The 17,893-nt window shown below is 29.6% G+C and overlaps 1 protein-coding gene across 1 annotated transcript in view; it reads right to left on the reverse strand.

Moving 5' to 3' along the window:
- LOC106690794 (discoidin domain-containing receptor 2) overlaps positions 1–17,893 on the reverse strand; it is a gene marked incomplete at its 5' end in the record, with an annotated part of 139,213 nt that overhangs the window by 83,804 nt on the left and 37,516 nt on the right. Inside the window, 1 exon segment of the mRNA XM_014436361.2 lies at positions 1,309–1,456. Coding sequence (XP_014291847.1) covers positions 1,309–1,456 — 148 coding nt within the window.

Raw genomic sequence — 17,893 nt, forward strand, 5'->3', positions numbered from 1 at the left:
GCGGTTACCATCTCCTTGATCCTTTTATCATTTTTTCTGGAGTATTGGACTTCTTAAAACATCTAACCCATTGTGGTTTTCCATGGTTTAACCACTTTTCTTCCGTAAAAGAACTTTGTAAACTGTTATAGGATTGTTATGGTATGGATATTCTCTTAAATACCTATTTCTTGTTTATACATAGTATTTAAATACATTAAAATTTATTTTGGAATCCACTATTTAGATAATTATAGTTCAAAAATAGCGGCTGAGTTTTTTTCTAATCCAGTTACACCAAAAGATCTACAATCAAGATTTTAATGCTTACGGTTAAAAATTTCCAGTCTTTGGAGTAGAGATAGAAGAGAAACCCCGATTCACTTAATTTGTACCTCGAACTTTCCTTCTCAGTATATGCTGTTCATTAAACAATGATAACAGTTTTTATAGATTGCATTCTTTGGTCTTTCTCTTCCTACGTTACATAACAACCAAAGTGTCATGTATACAAGAAAAATGAATATTTTGTCAATCCTGAAAACCTAGGATTTTACTACTCTTTATGTTCCCAAGTCACTAAATCGTTCTAGACTGTATTTTACAACTTATGGAACTTAACTTCTTCCTAGGTTTATTTTTAATTAGGAAAAATGTAAATATTTTTATTATAACTTGAACAAATGTGAAAGTGGATAGTTTAACAGATACTTTAAGTTTAAGACTATCAGTGTATAGAAATGAAAAAAAAGCTCGTTTCAGTGGTAATTGAAAAGAAGAGTGAAAAGAATGAGGAAAAGGTTGTTCAGGTTTGAAGTCTTGTTGTAGCAGAGGTTGGGCAGCCACATGTTAAGTTTGAACGGACAAGTATCTCCACGTCTCACGTTCTTTTATGGTGATTAAAGATTTTAACTCTATTACGAATACTTTCTACTAATGAATATTTCTAATACTTGACCATATTAATAATATTAATAGAAATATTACGTCATTCTATTTTTGTGCTCCACAATGTTTTTTTCTCGAAAGACAAATAATTAACCTTGAAGTATAGGTAAATACGTACGAGATAGAAATATGTTGAAAAAAAAAAGAAAAGAAACTTTCGAAAAATAGGATAAGGGGGAAAATATAAGAATAGTGAAAAAGCTATTCTATTACGGAAGGTTTTAAATTTTATATTCTTAACCAGATATGAAATCATTTCATAAGTCTAATTACAAATATAAAACAATTTTGTTTGTTTAATATCTAAATAAGATAGGATGCTGATAGTATTGGTTATATTTAAAAAAAAAAAAGTTGGTACAATTAACGTAAAATATTTACCTGTTGAAGGGCAACCAAGTAGCTCAATCCTGAGACATACCGTTCGCCGATGTACGCTGTACGGAAGTACTCGGATCTGATTGGCGAATACGGGAGGCATCAACTTGTGCGATACCACAGTCGCCGTATCGCTGTTTCCGCTGAGGATCTGAAACAAGAAAAAATAATTATTATTTTAATTCTCGAAGCTTAGAGTTTGATAATAAATAATAAACCTGTATGGCACGACAGAATAATTAAATTATGATTTAATCTGTATGGTTTTATGACGTAGTGATTTACTGTAACAATTAAGGTTTATTTACTTAACCTAGTTTGAGTTCTAGTTAGTACTTAGTTGTAGATCTAGCCAACTTGCTGAATCTCTAATGTCAGGATTTAATTAGGCAAGTAGACAAATTAATTTTGGCAATATATTAATCATTGCTAATCTCAGATGGGGAAACGAAATCTTCTGTCAATATTCATATTCTTATCAATATTCATATTCTTATCAATATTCATATTCTTATTATGAAGGAAATTCTTCCTATTTACTTAATTTTTTTTTTGTAGAGTTCTTAATTAAAATAAACAAAAAAAAAATCATTATGAAGACAAATAGTAATAAAATAAATTATAATATATTTCATTCTCCTTACTATATTATTCTAAATAAAAAAAATGCATTATTAGGATGTTTTTCTATAGTATGAATTAATCATTATATTTTAAACTCCAACCTAAGATTATTTTATATTTTATCTATGAAAATGCTTCATCAATTAATATCTTAATCGTTTTTATTAAAATTAGTCAACTTTTTCCAAAATTTTCTCATTCAGTTAAAGACGTAATTGAAAATACTATATCCTCTGTGATCTCGGTTTAACTGTGAGGAACAATTATTTATTTTTTTCATCAGAAGGATTTTATGTAGGAACTGAATTTGTACAGAATTCTTTTTTGTACCCTTTATTTATTTTAAATCTGAATATTGGACATAGTATAATATGCCGAAACTTTTTTTTTTTGCTCATACTTCCTGTTGATCATTAATTGTCTACGTTCTCTGATGATATCTAAATCTAATCAGTCTGAGACTACGTTGCTCAAATGGTAGCATATTAAAACTTTTCATATTTTAATTCCAGGTAATAATATTCTTACGTAAATAAGAAATTATTGATTAACTTAAAGCGAATTTAATGGCATACATTATTTTTAAATATTCCTATTTTGTATATTAATCTCGGGAAGTTGGGGAAAATTTAAATAATTGTAATATATGATCAGTAGCAATGTAATGATGCTTAACAATAAGCAATAAATTTGTTGGGTAAAAGTAATATTAGTTTAAATTAATAACCTAATACTAGCCATCAATAAATAATTCGTTATTTAAATGGTAAAAAGTAATTTTCATTAAATTTATTTTAATTAATTCAAAAGTTCTGAAAAATATAGTTCTGAGATAAAATATAAAAACAGTTCAGAAAAATTCTCAGAAAGGAGAGGTCACAGTTAATAACCAGGAAACCAGCTTAGTCAAGTTATATATTTATTTAGGGCAGTTATTTCGCTTTAAAGGTAGAAAAGACGAAATAAATGGAAGGATTAACATAGGATGAAAAAAATACTAATGCATGAAATAAATATTTATAAGTTAGCTACGTACATTTAAAGGCAAACGTAATTGAAAAATGTGTATGCCTGTGAAAATGTGTATGAAATTTTATATAGATCTCAGAAATAGTCGGCGACAGGAAACAATTATGAAAATTTATCGAGTATACAATTGCAATTTGAAAAAGTATGATTTTGATATCAGATCGCATGGACAAAAGAAAAGGCTACATCAGCAATATAAAATTACAATCTAGAAATAAAGTTAAAAGTTTACCAAAAGGAGCACATCAACTGAAATGGAGGTGGACTTGATACGAGAAGATGATCCAAAATGGCTACAGAGTGGATACCTAGGGAACACAAAAAGATGGAGAGGAAGACCAATTGCTACAGAGTGGATACCTAGGGAACACAAGAGATGGAGAGAAAGTCTAATTACGAGGGAGTGCAAAGATTGGAAAACTACAGTCTTAGGCAGGAGTAGGAATCAACAGAATAAGGTACAAAAGAACCTATAGTAAATTATAATTTATGGTCAATTGATCACAGCATTGAAGATGTTTTATCTAAATAAATTAAAAATTATTACTTTATTTTAAATAAAGTAAAACATTTAATCAATGAAATAGTGGAAATGTTTGTAAATACTTTATGTTCATAAAGCAGACTTATACCTCCCACAATTTAGTTCTTTAAGGAATGGGAATACAGTTGCTATTATTATTGTATCGTTGTTCTGAAATTCATTGGACGTGATATGTAGCAGAATAGAAGAATATTTAAAGTAACAGTCTAGCCCTGAAGAGAAACAGGGTCGTAGAAGAACTATTAATCTTTTATTTACAAATTGTGGTTAAAGAAAATTCAATGACTGTCCAAGACTTTTAAGCATACATTGAGTTGGCAAATCAACTGCTGTTGAACAGCTGGCCGCGATCTAAAAGGTGGAAAAGCTGGGGGAAAAAGGGTCCCTGGTGAGTTTATCGCCCTCTAAAAAAAAATAAATCATCTATGTTTGGAAAAAAATATGAGAGCATGGATAAGACAGCTTTTTCAATCCTATTTACCTCCAAATTCAACCTTCTGAGATCTGGAGAATTTTTCTCAAGTACGACAATTAAAAATTCATAAAACTACATGAATCAAAAGTATTTTGATATTTTATTTTTAAAAATCATATATAAAAAGTGGTTAAATTAATCTTATAGGAAAGAATTAAAGAGTATTTTGATCTATGTATCCATGTTTTAATCTTTTTTACCCTATTACTGTACCCCCTCCACTGAACCAATTCAAAACCCAAATTTAATATTCCTTCCATCCTTTTCTCAGTCTATCCTTAGGGTATTTAATAATTGTCTTACAGCTTATTATCTATTTCGGGATTAATTCATTATTGATTAAAACAAATTTGCATGCTGCTTTTAAAATGTTGCGAATCAATGTATGCCTTGCAATTTCGCATTTTTCAGCTTTTATTATAGAAGACCTTATTTATTTATATATATATTATTAAACCGAATTGTGTATTTATGTAAAAAAAAAGTAAAATGAACAATTAACATTTAAATAATAAAACAGATATTTTAAATTTAAATCAGAAACCTAATAAATAATTAACTTCTAAATAATAAAACAGATATTTTTAATTTAAATCAGAAACCAGATAAAACAATAATAAAATATTTTGCTAATTATTAAAGTTACCAAAAATATTTTTATATATCTTGGGACTGGCTGACGTAAAACTTCTAGAAATGAAATAATGTATTAAAATTGTACAAATAATGATCATGACTTTCCCCTTATAACTATCGGCAGAAAATATTAGTTCCAGAATAATGATTAGAACAGAACAGCCATTTTTTAAGTTAGTTCCAGTAGAAAAAAATTTATATTGAATTTACAAGGTAATAGGAACTCACACGGCACAGTAGGCATTGTTAAGCTACTTAAATCTCCCACTAACCTATAACAATATAAACATTTTCCAGGTAGGATTGAAACATTTCTCCCTCCCCCCTTCCTCTTCCATTTCATCTCGCTTCAAGAAATCAATTTACTCCCGTTTGATGTTTTTCCTTGAGTTGAAGAACGTCCGTAAAGAAGTTTCACTTCAAAAATGTTATTCATAAAAAATTTTCAGAAATATTTGTTTCCTATTCCTGGATTGCTGAAACCACCAAGGTAGTAGAAATACTGCTTTTCAATAGATGTGATATTGCCTTTTCCTCTTATAAGATTAGTTAGCTCTTTGTAGCATTCATAACGCAGCTCTAAGAAAAGGAATGGCAATACTTACTCTCAGGGAAAGTATTATTTAATAAATAGCTTTATACTTATTTCTGAATCGACTATAAATAAATTTCATCCATTTTGATAAAAAATATACATTCAGTCAGAAAATATTGTACAAAGGAGTTACTGAAGCAAAGCTTAATTAGATTTGTCGATATTCTGAAAGGTAGATACAAAATTTATTGAATGGGAAAGACTTATTGTAAATCTTTCTATCACCCCATAATCTTCAAAGAGGGCACAGATATGTATGAAGATATGAAAGTCATCCAAGAATTTTATCAATGTACAGAAATAGACTATTCAAACCTTAGACAAAATTAGTAACTTGTAAAATAATTTTCATGATAAAATAATTGTTATTAGCATTAATTGTGATGTTATGTTTATATAGTTTCGCTCTCGTTTTTTTTCTCCCTCTAAAAACAGAAATAACATCAAATTAATAGGTAGAAGTACATATGGTTACATAATTCAGATTGGATATTACCTTATTCTACCAATGGTACTTAAAGGTATTCTACTAGAAATATTTGGAGGTGAGGCGCCTCCTCGTATTGATTAAATAGACACGAGATAATAAATCAATTAATAGTTGTAGACGAAAGATAATAAAAACAGTCAGAGTTAGAAAAAATAGTAGGGGATGGAGAGGAGGTGCAAGAGAAGAAAGGAGTTCAAGGGTGATTTTTATAGGGTTTTTTTTTTTGGAGCCCTTCCTGCCCTGCCACTTCACAGGAAGGAGGGATGGGGTGGCTGATCATATAGTTTCTCTAAAATGTAATTTTTAACAACATTATAGCATAATAGGAAGGTCTGCGAGACCCAAAGTGCTATTTATTTGCCTAACGTTATTGTGTTGTGAACTAATTTATTTTTATTACTTTTTTAGGCTGTAAAATGTATTTATATACTAATAAGTAAGTATAGTAATAATCGCAGTAAAAAAGTTGACAAATAATTATTAGACCCGTTAGTCACGTTGTGGATAAAATTTGTTTTTGTCTAATTATCACAAGAGTCTAAATAAAATTATTGCTTCAAATATGCTTTATTTTTTTTTTAATTTTTGAAGTTCAGCTAGGGAAATAAAATTAACTATATTAAGTACTGTGGTATATATTAATCATAATGACAAGAATGTGCATTTGATGAAATACAGTTTATTGCTACAAATGAATGAGAGTTCCAACACGGAAAATTAGTCTTGAAAATAGACAAAAATTCCAACATCATTAAATAAATAAATAAAGGATAATTGAAGTTTTAAGAATGTTTAATTTCTTTAGAATTGTTATGGCCCATAGAGCATAGTGTACACTGTTATTTTGAGGAATATGGCATTCACAAGGCAACAAAAATTTACTAGCCACTCATATAAGTCATCATCAAAACCTATTATTATACCGAACCAAACCCACCCTAAGAATGAGATGGATTGGATCAAAAACATCTTTAACTAGTGGTTAATTAAAATTTTCAGATTTAAATGATGTGCTGATATTATTCTGTAATTCCTCGACATCTGATTTCGTTACCTAACTGGAAATAAAGTCTTTAAATGTTTTGGAATAGGTCTATGAAAAGAGAATTACTGAAAGCATAACAATAGAACACAATTTTACAAATTTGGGCTCGGTGGTATTTCATAAACAACCAGTAAAATTTGTCAATATGTACGTGCTAGAACTAAAATTACAATTTTTTTTTGTTGATTCACTTACGGAATTGGAGTATACATTTTTGGTGGTTTTTAGTTTACATTTCAATAATTTATCTTAATAATAATTTTTTTTTCTTAATGCCTATCGTGTTTTTTTTTACCTCTGCTCAAAAGATTTTCTGGAGTCTGTCACCCATTGCCTAAAATGGGTATGAATTTTTGGTTGATTTCGTTGGATTGACCATTGTATTGGATCTTTTTTTATTGAACGCTGAACTCAAATATGTTTGAGTCGGCGTATGTAATAAATAGAATACCTGTACAAAATTATTATTTATAGGTTTACTAATTTCTTTAAATTGAAAAATAATAAGTAAGTAATAATAATAGCTATAGATTAAATTATGTATTATTTAATTATTATTGAACTTTGGATTGGGTTAGCTCAGAAACTTATGATTCTGGACTTTGGGTCCGAGTTTGGTTGTGACAAATTATTTATCAATAATTATGTATCAGTAATGAATAGAGTTTAGGGGAGACCCAGTTTCTTATAAATTTGCTACCATTCGTTGATGGAACACTGATGGATGAGCGCAAATACGAAATATACGAAGCAATACCCAAAAGTAAGTGTCGTTCGAGGTCAAAAACTCTCAGAAAATAATTCAATAATTCAATTTTTTTTTGCCTACATAAATAATATTCATAACTGAATGAATATTCTGCATTAGAATCCATCTTATCGGGAAAAAACCTCACGCAATCCTTAAATTGAAGAATTTTATACATATATTTTTTCCCCAAATCGAATAGATAAAATTATTCAGTCACCAGCGATCATCATGAATTATATAACGGGCCGAACTCACACTAACGACACAAACAGTGACGCTAGCGTGCCCTACACATAGCTCGTTAATAATGATTTCCTTACGATAGAAATATGGCATGTTCCACGCAAGCTGTCAGCCATGCGGCTTTGATGACATTGTTGCCATCAACAGTGGTATCCTTTGATCAGTGGGAGCTTCGAATACCTATAAGGCATCCTTCGTTGACAAATATCAGGGAAGCAGCTTCGCCGTGTTAATATCATAGTAATATTTATGATGGTATATACTATATATATGATTAGATAGTATATGGATATTTATCATGGTATATAGCTATAATCGTAAAAGCTAAGATTGAACCTATCTGGAGTTTTATGGCTTAAGCCTAAACCTATATTAAATCAGACCAATATAATTTACATTTAAAACAAATAATTTTAGAATCCATAACTCTGATATAATTTACAGCTATTTTCAATTGATTTTTATAATGCCTACTAGTTCTATGAATCTAAAGATCGTATACCATCAATAAAGTTATCACTAAAAATTATCATATTTTCAATATTTGCAATTACTCTTGGTTGTTTGGAATATTATAGTTCATGGATCTTAATGTTGGATGTACTGATTTGAAATAAAGGTTGTCGAGGTGACAATAGCATGCTCTAAAAATAGATTTTTTGTCTTTAATTATGGAAAAATTGATTCGATAACAGATTACTTTGATCAGATAATATATACCTTTCATATGATTATTATAGAAATATTATGTTCCGAAAATAATGATAATGTTTGGATTAAAAAATCAGGAACATCAATATGAAACTTAAAAATTAGAACAAATTATTTGCTTCGTATCCATTATTAATACAAGTATGTTATGAATCGAACATAAGTGCTTGCGTTATAACAATACTCAATTGATCATTATACTGATCAAAGCTCTTGTTTGTTAATTCTCAAAACACAAAGTTAATAATTGCCTATTTCTCATGAAAACGTTATGAAACGCTCAGACATTTTTTTTAATTTCAATCCAACCATATATATTTCACATAAAAATGAAAAGAGCATCGACGGGCTACATCTAATAAGTATACACATCATTAAAAAAAAAAGTTGTATGATTAAAGTAATCATTCATCAATTATTAATGATAATATTATCAATATGTTATTAGTGAAAGATTCTGAACAAAGCCTTCAGTCTTCCCATTAAGGGTTAATAATCAACAAGTTAACATTTCAATATCAGTTATAGCAAGAGAAAAGAGGGAGGTTGAAGAAACATTATGGTTGCGATTGAGGAAAAACGCCTGGTGAACATTTAAACAGAATTCCTGACGAACGATGGTCAAGAATGTGCTACTAAACCAGTGTAAAATAGATAATAGAACAGGATAAAGTAGACCATGGAAAACCTGAAACAATGATATTGAAGTATCTTTGAAGAGGAAGACACAACCTAAGAGAGGAACAGGTCTTGGAAAGGATGGCCTGGAAAGCAGTCACAGAGTTCAGAGTTCTGCTCGAAGTGTAGATCCCGATTAAAAAAAAAATCCTTTTCTTGCATATACTCCCGGTTTAATTAAATTATGAAATTCTCAAGGGTATATCAAAAAATATTTTAATTATGTTACTATGTAGTTGGCCCATCAGAGCTGTTGAGAAATGTCTTTATCGTGATTAATAAATACTCTAAGAGCCGTATTCAAGCCAAATCGGAGTGTCTTGAGCACTAAATATTTTAAAAATTGTAGTGTATTCATTATTAATATTGACATGTTTACCGCTAATCAAAGATAAGACGAAAAATAATACGCACATAAAATTTCAACACAATTCGACATATGTATTAATACGATTTGTACAATGCTACCAATTAATTTCTTACGAAATTTATACCATCCTAGAAAAGAAAAATAACTCAGGAACAGACAGTATTTTAGGAAAACCAGTAATTAAAATAAGGGAGTTAATTAAAAAGGTCATTTTATCATATTTTAAATAATTTTAAAATCCACTCTACTCGATACGTTTCCATTTTAGGAATAAATAAACTTCTATCGTAAAATAGTTATAAAAAAAAATGACAAAGCGCATAAAATTACATTTATATGACCCCATATATTCCAAATATATTGTTGAGTTACAGGTTTCTTAGAGCTCTAATTATCTTTACAAATAATTTAAAAATGTTCTGCCTTCGAATCATCTTCATTAGAGTCCATTCAGGAATAAATAGGTTATAATAATAAAATTATTTAATGAACCATGAAACCAACAATAGTCAGTAACGCCCTTTAAATGTATAAAAAAATTAAAATGATAAAGCTGTAAGATGAAAAGTGGTGGAAGGAAGGTGAAAGAGAAATAAATGATAAGGACCTACTCGGAGCTGCAACCTGTTGTGGTGGACAGCCCCCACTACTTGATAGCCTGACCTCCTGCACTCCCTCTAATGTATCTATCCTTATACCTAATCCTCCTCCTATTTATCTTTTCCTCTTTATCTCCTCTTTTAATTTATCTTCATTTCAAATGATTTTTCGTAAAGAAAAAATTAATACATCTGCCTCTGAAATGTTTGTCTTTTAATTTCACAGTATTCATCTTGTTGTTCTTATGGTTTTGGAGAGTAAAACCTAATGATCATCAACGCCCATGTTTCATATTTTATTTTCATAGATATTTGGAATTTTATTTTCTGATTTTTTGATTCTGTACTCTTTAAATATGAGATAGTTAATCTTAGTCCAATTGTGTTCCAGAAGGTAGTATCCTCGGTCCCATCCTCTATACCATCTATATAGTTGCCATCTCAACCAATCCTAATACTATCCTCACCACGTATGCCGATGACACATGTGTGCTCGCAGTTAATATTAACCCTTTAACTGTATCCTAAACTCTCCAATCCCATATCACAGCCCTCGAAGAATGGTGCCGTTATTGGAGGATTAAAATAAATTCCAACAAATCCCATCATCACCTTTACACTTCGTCTTGAACCTGGCGACCGCTCTATAGTATACTTTAATAATGTTGCTCTTACCTCTGTAGAACAGATCCGCTACTTTGGACTACAGCTGGAAAACGATTAACTTGGAATCCTCACACAAGATTGAAAAGATAGAAAACTGTACGTCGATTTCGACTATTACAGCACTTACTTGACAAACGGTCTAAACTTCCAATTCATTACAAAAACTGATCTACATGATTATTATTAGACCTACCAGGATATACGGAGTTGAGCTTTGGGGCTCCACTAAACCTTCGAATTCCTCTCATATCCAATCCTTACAATCCAAAATCTTTCGTAAAATCCTCAATGCTCCTTAGTTTGTCACAAATTAAATCATCCATAAAGACCTAATTGTTCTCTATGTAACCGATCTAGCCCGAACCAGATATCAATATTTCCATTATAAACTCCTTAACCACTCAAACCCATTTGAGTTTCTAACGTTGCTTCCTCTTTCATTCCGGACAATCCTCAAAGGGGTCTGAAAATAAGATGGTCTCGAGACCTTATGTTGTAATGATGTTTTTAGAGTGCTATCAATAGGTAGTTTCTCTACATGCTTGTACTATACCATTATGATATTACTTCAAATTTATTTATTTGATTTATTATATGTACAGTTGTAAATATCAATAAATAAATCTTTAAAAAAGATAGTCAATGACTTTAAATCTTGTATAATAGATTTTTTGCTTACAAATAATACCAATTTCTTTATAATCTTAAAATTCTTTCTTGAGACTGGCAATTTTTTTACTAAATAATTCAAAAACACTATCCAGATTATAGTCTCAAAACATTTATTTCATTTACACGTCCAACGTTTCGGCCAATTCGGCCATCTTCAGGGACAATCTTAATTTACTATGAGACATATCATTTAACCATTTTAAAAAACTCCATACAGGCTATTCTGCCCAGGTCAAAACATTTATATCTAATATGTCAAAAATACATTAAAAATCACAGTCAAAATATTTCTCTTTTACCACTATTTATACACTTTTATTCTACTCCTTGAGTAAAGGAAGGTTACAAGTGAGGTTGTAATAAAAGTGTATAAATAGTGGTAAAAGAGAAATATTTTGACTGTGATTTTTAATGTATTTTTGACATATTAGATATAAATGTTATGACCTGGGCAGAATAGCCTGTATGGAGTTTTTTAAAATGGTTAAATGATATGTCTCATAGTAAATTAAGATTGTCCCTAAAGATGGCCGAATTGGCCGAAACGTTGGACGTGTAAATGAAATAAATGTTTTGAGACTATAATTTGGATAGTGTTTTTGAATTATTTAGTAAAAAAATACCAATTTCATTTCTTTATCGCCATTATTCAGGGCTATTGATACTCCTGATCGCACTCTTGTCCGATGTTACAGGTAAATGTTCTTAGGGTATTTGATAAGCTCAAACAGTGAGTTATTATTATTAAAATTTTGGTATGTGTTACCATTTCTGACATACAGGGAGTTATTTACAAGATACCACCCTATTCTAACCATAATGGGGGTTAAGAATTTATTTTTTGGGACCGCCACGGAAATAAAAGTTGACATCCATGACGGATTCGAACTGGTACCACTACAGCCATGAGTCAGTTAAAGTTGGGACTTTAACCCGCTTGGCTAAAATCTGCCCTCGGTGGTAAATACACAATATAATTTTATTTTGTCAGTTGAGTTTTTGAAAAAAGAGGATGCTGTAGAGTCGTCGGCTATTGATCTATTAGCAAAGATTAAAAATGGAAACGGTATATTATGAAGGAGACGTGAGAGGTTTTTGTATTCTGTAGGTGACTTACTACTTTTGGGTAATCAAGATAATAGGAGTATTGTTTTTGGTAAATTATGTATACATGGAGGGTTGTGGTTTGTATAAAGAAATTTCTTTAAACAACTCAACTCAATGGTTGCTAGTATGAATTCTTTCTACCAAAGGAAGAATTTAATATCTTATATCTCTAAAAGTTTAAAAATTTATGTTTAAAGATGTATATATTTGTTAGGTGATCCATTTGAGGGGGTGATTTAGAAGTATAATTTGTTGTCAGTTTTTTTCCTCAGCCCAGTTTCAAAACTCAGAAGCTAAGGATGAGAATGGCTCGAAACACGTCGGTCGCGATCAGGTATTCATCTTTATTTTATGTTTTAAATTTTAAAATTTTAGGTATAAAGCATAATTTTACGTTTTTTAATAAAAAAAATTAAAACAAATCTTTTTTATTTTATAATTTGTTATATTATTTCATCATATATTTTCAATTCTTACCTCAGTCGTGCCTTTTATCGTGATGTGTAACACGTCCAAATGCTTTGGGTAAATGCTGACAACCGACTTTTAGTAGAACGTGCTACGTCACGCCATACGCCATACGTTTGACTTTTGTTGTATCCCATCCACTACAACCAAACCAGCTTCCTAATCCCTTCTGCTTTTATGAAATCCCTCAGTTTTGTATTCAGTTGAATAATCATCAATATCTATTGAGTGAACATGTATCAGTAGGTGAAACTCCAGGACACAGCGACTATGAGATTAAAAACGGATTAACAAAAAATAAGTTATTTAATGAAATGATTTTATTTTTTCATAAATATATGGAAAATGTTCTTCATAGCTCTTCGATTGCTTTCTACTTTTAAATTAATATATTTCTATAATAATTAATAATTTCTATAAGGGTTTATTTTAAAACATTTCTTCAAGTGTTTTATGGATTTTGTTAATGGTACTAAACCATTAAAGTCCATGTTCGGTGAGAGATAGATCATCGTTTAGTAAAAAAGAGTTGTTTTAGTTTATATATAAATAATTATTTATTTTATAAAATGCTAGCTTAAGTAATAGTATCTTGAAATGTTAAAATTGAATATTCATTTATTAATCAGAAAATCTTGGATAAAGCTTCATATTTTCTTTCCTTTTTGACTGTTCCAGTATCTTATATCACAATCTGAACACATTTACTCATTTCTATAACTGTAATATTAATTATACTGAATAAAAAAAATAATCAGAGCTATTCTTTATATACCATATTTACAATCATTCCAAGGATCCTAAAATCCTGGGATTCCTGCCTGAAATATGAAGTAGATGAAGACGCACAGAAGATCCCGAAGCTTTCCCACCAATCTCTTAAATGAAATAGAATTGGGATAAGAATAGAGTAGCCGGGGATCCGACTAGAGAAAATCCTATCGTTATATCTACAACGATAACAGGACTGCTCCAGTTTCAACTATCGTGGAGGTTTCCTAGGATAAATGGAATTATAGGAAGATAAAAATAATGAGATGGAATTTTAATCGCTAAAAGTTGTGGGTTTAAGGTAATTTTTAATGAGGTGATGACGAATGGCGTTGTTGATAACGTTGCATGAAACCAAATATTTCTGAATTTTTTTTTCTTTCTGGGTAATGAATAATTATGAATTATTCGTAAAATGCTCAATACAAAGGCTACTAAAGCTTATAAATAGTTAGCCAGGGGGAGAATATTATGACAATAATAATATAAATTACTGGTATAAGAATAATAGTAAAAGAATATTTATTACTTAAGTATTTATAATATCATAAGGGGGTGTAATTCATATTTCTTTACAATCTAAAAAAAATTTTACTAATCCACTTAGTAATTTCCATACATTTTAATTTGTTACGAAATCATAAAGAATTTATAATAACTAAATAACTAAAAAGGCGTGAAAAATATTTTGATTTTTTCTAACTTAGTATTCTTCTAATATTCTTTCTAACTTAGTAATATAACAATTATCAATGAAAATATAACTATATCCGTTTATTTTTCTAATGTAATTGCTTTAATTTTACTGACTAATGTACAGCTTGATTTATTTAATTTATCACTAAATATTATGATTTAAGTTTAATTACGCAGAAGTAACGATAGGAATACACAAATAATTGAGATTTATTCAAATGTGCTCTCTAATCATGCACTTAATTTCAATATTTTTTTTTTAATTTAAACAAATAAATGATTTTTCGGCTGAGTTAATTTTTGTGACTGATGGTGTAGTGATGTAATGGCGATTTATATTATAATTTTTTATATTTAATCTTATGTCATATTTTTTTTTTTTAATAAGAAGAAGAAGTAGGCAGTAGTATTCAAACTACTCACGCTTGCGCTGTTGTCGTGAAAACGTTACTCATGTTGTCAATACAAACGTTTGAGTAGTGTGAAATCACAGTATGAAAACACTTATTATATTTATAGGTATTTGTTTTCAAATAAAAGCTAGAGACATAGACAAAAATATTTATGAAAATGATCTTGTTAATGAAATCGGAGAATAGGATTCCTATTTAATATAGTCGAAAATGTTTGAATTGTTCTACGCTAGCAAGTAAATTGGTGTGGGGTAATCTTGGAGTCTCCGCAAGGCAAATATGGAAAGAAATAATATAAGAAATGAGTTTATGTATCAGGTATTTAAAAAGAAAACAAAACTATGTAATGTTTGCAACAAGAATGTGTAAGAATGTAAAATTTATTCAAGTAAAATTTTGTTGCCGTTTAAACAAAGTTATCGGTGATCCTTATGATGATATCTTAAAATTCTGGATGTCCGTAATCATCACATAACAAGTATTAAATCCAATAATTATGAAGAAAATCACATATTTTCCGTGTTATTCAGAAACCCTTTGCATTTCTAATTATTATATTATATATAACTCATTTACAATAACATATACTCACATCGAAATTTTTAAAGGAAAAGAATCGTTAGGAAACAATAATTATTGATCACAATAGTTGGAAATGGTTTTGTGTAACAGCGGTGCAATTTTAGAATGAGCACAGAACACAATAGGCGGGGAAAGCGATATATAAGGAATGGACTGTTATATATCCGAGCTGTGTTTTGATGAGCCTTCCTTCGATTTCCTGATCATCATCATCAGAACGATTGCCGAATCTAAAACATCGTTTCCCTCATCACACAATGGCTAGAGCACATCAATTGGATAAAGCGTGTGTGCTCCTCCATCCCCTCTTCATCATGCTATTCAATTCTATACTCCTCACTCTAGGTTATATTTCGTATATAATCTTGATTTGAAAATGTATATTTATTGAGGAGAAACATATTTATTTCCCAGGAAGTACACAAGTTTATATCTTCACTAATCAGTTAATCCATAGTATAATTTCAAGTTACAACAAGGTTGGGGGCCAAAATATTACGTTCTCTATTTTTTGAAACTAGTGATTAATTTAATAAACAAAATATAACAAATAAAATTCAATTTTTTTTTCTAGAAAAATATTTATATCATCGATGTTTAGTAAAAAGGATGGATTCAATAAATTATGCGTTTGTGGATTTTTGCCTTTTTACTAGAATATTCATTGACACCGATTAGTTTACCTACGTGAAATATAATGGGCCACAAAGTATGTTTTCGAAAATATAACCAAATTATGTGTTAAACATCTTTAAAGAATATTCAAAATCAGATTAAGTATAAAATATACTCTCCCGAAATGTTTTTAGTTCGTCCTTATTGGAAAATACCGAAGATATGTTCTATTTAATAGAATTTTTAATATGTTACAGATGACATTATTTAGTGAAATCTAGCAAGATTATTTTTTTAAATCCAATTTCTGAATGAAATATTTGGGCATTAGCAACATTTCCCAATTTTATACCAAGTGTAATAATTTTCATTCGCTCCTGCTGCAATACAAAATTATCACGAACTGACATTTATGACTTTATCTTCATTGAATTAGAATATAAAAGCTTTGTCTTAGTCGGATTTAAAAGCATTATTATAATTAATATCATAATGATGTGATATTTTAAGAACTGTAAAAAAGCTCAGTTTAACAAAACATATAAAAACTTTAAAAATAATTTTAGTTGAACTACTCTTAAGTAATTTCATCTATTAGTGCATAAATATGAATATATAATGTAACAAATAATAATAATGAAATTGATAAAAGGATAAGAGAATCCTGAGGTTTTATGCTAATACCACCACTCTTACAAACTTTATTAAACTAAAGTAATTAAAATTAATTTTAATTCAGATTATTACACACTACTCTCTTTCAAAATAGAAGGCCAGTCAGTTGTGAAATGTTTGATAATAAGAACAACTGATTTTCTGAAACTTTTTCTGGATATTTTTTTGGTTTTTTTTTTCTCGTCGATTCCGACTATTACAACATTTACTAGACAGACGGTCTAAATTGTCAATCCATTACAAAAGACTGATTTACATGACTATTATAAGACCTATCTGGACAAACGGAGTTGAGCTTTTGGGCTCCACTAAACCATCAACTTCCTCCCAAATCCAATCCTTACAGTCCAAAATCCTTCGTAAAATGCTCCTTAATTTGTCAAAAAGTCATCCATCAGTCCATGTCCCATATGTTGCCGATTTGGCCAGAACCAGATACCATTCCTTCCATGATAAACTTCCCAACCACCCAAATCCAAATGTTTCTAACCTGGCTTCTCCTTCATTACCTAATAATCCTCCTAGGCGTCAGAAAAGAAGATGACCTTGAGATCTTCTCCTCTAGAAGTGTTATTGGAGTTCTATCAATGGGTAGACATGTATCATGTCACTATGTCACCTACAGCAAATTTACTTGTATATATTTTTATACAGTTGTAAATAACAATAAATAAATTATTAAAAAAAAAATTACCCAAATCTGATTAAAACCAAATATAAAGACATATGTTTCTGTGCGCATATCACGCAACTTTCATTTATTATAAAAATGTTCTTTACGGGTTTGAATTACAAATAGGGTTTTAAATACATTCGTTATTTTAACAGTTTAACAAAAGAAGCGATCGGAACAGATCGGATGAACATGGCATTTTCCGAATTGAACTCCTGCCTTTTTTTTTCTCATTAGATTATTTATCAAATTCTTTCATATTTTTTATCTATCGATTGTTTATAATTTCTAACAATGGTAACTGGTTATTTATTTTAAAAAGTAAAATAAAGATATCTTAGAGGATTTTTTTTTTAATTCATCACTTAAGCCCTAAGTTAAGTTAGACTATTTCAATGAGGTTAAGACCTACCTGGGATTAAATGCCACTCAATTATGCGTTGATTTACAGAGTTTAATC

Source organism: Halyomorpha halys, unplaced genomic scaffold (assembly GCF_000696795.3).
Source record: "Halyomorpha halys isolate HHAL.00 unplaced genomic scaffold, Hhal_1.1 Scaffold1873.1, whole genome shotgun sequence".
Lineage (NCBI taxonomy): Eukaryota > Metazoa > Arthropoda > Insecta > Hemiptera > Pentatomidae > Halyomorpha > Halyomorpha halys.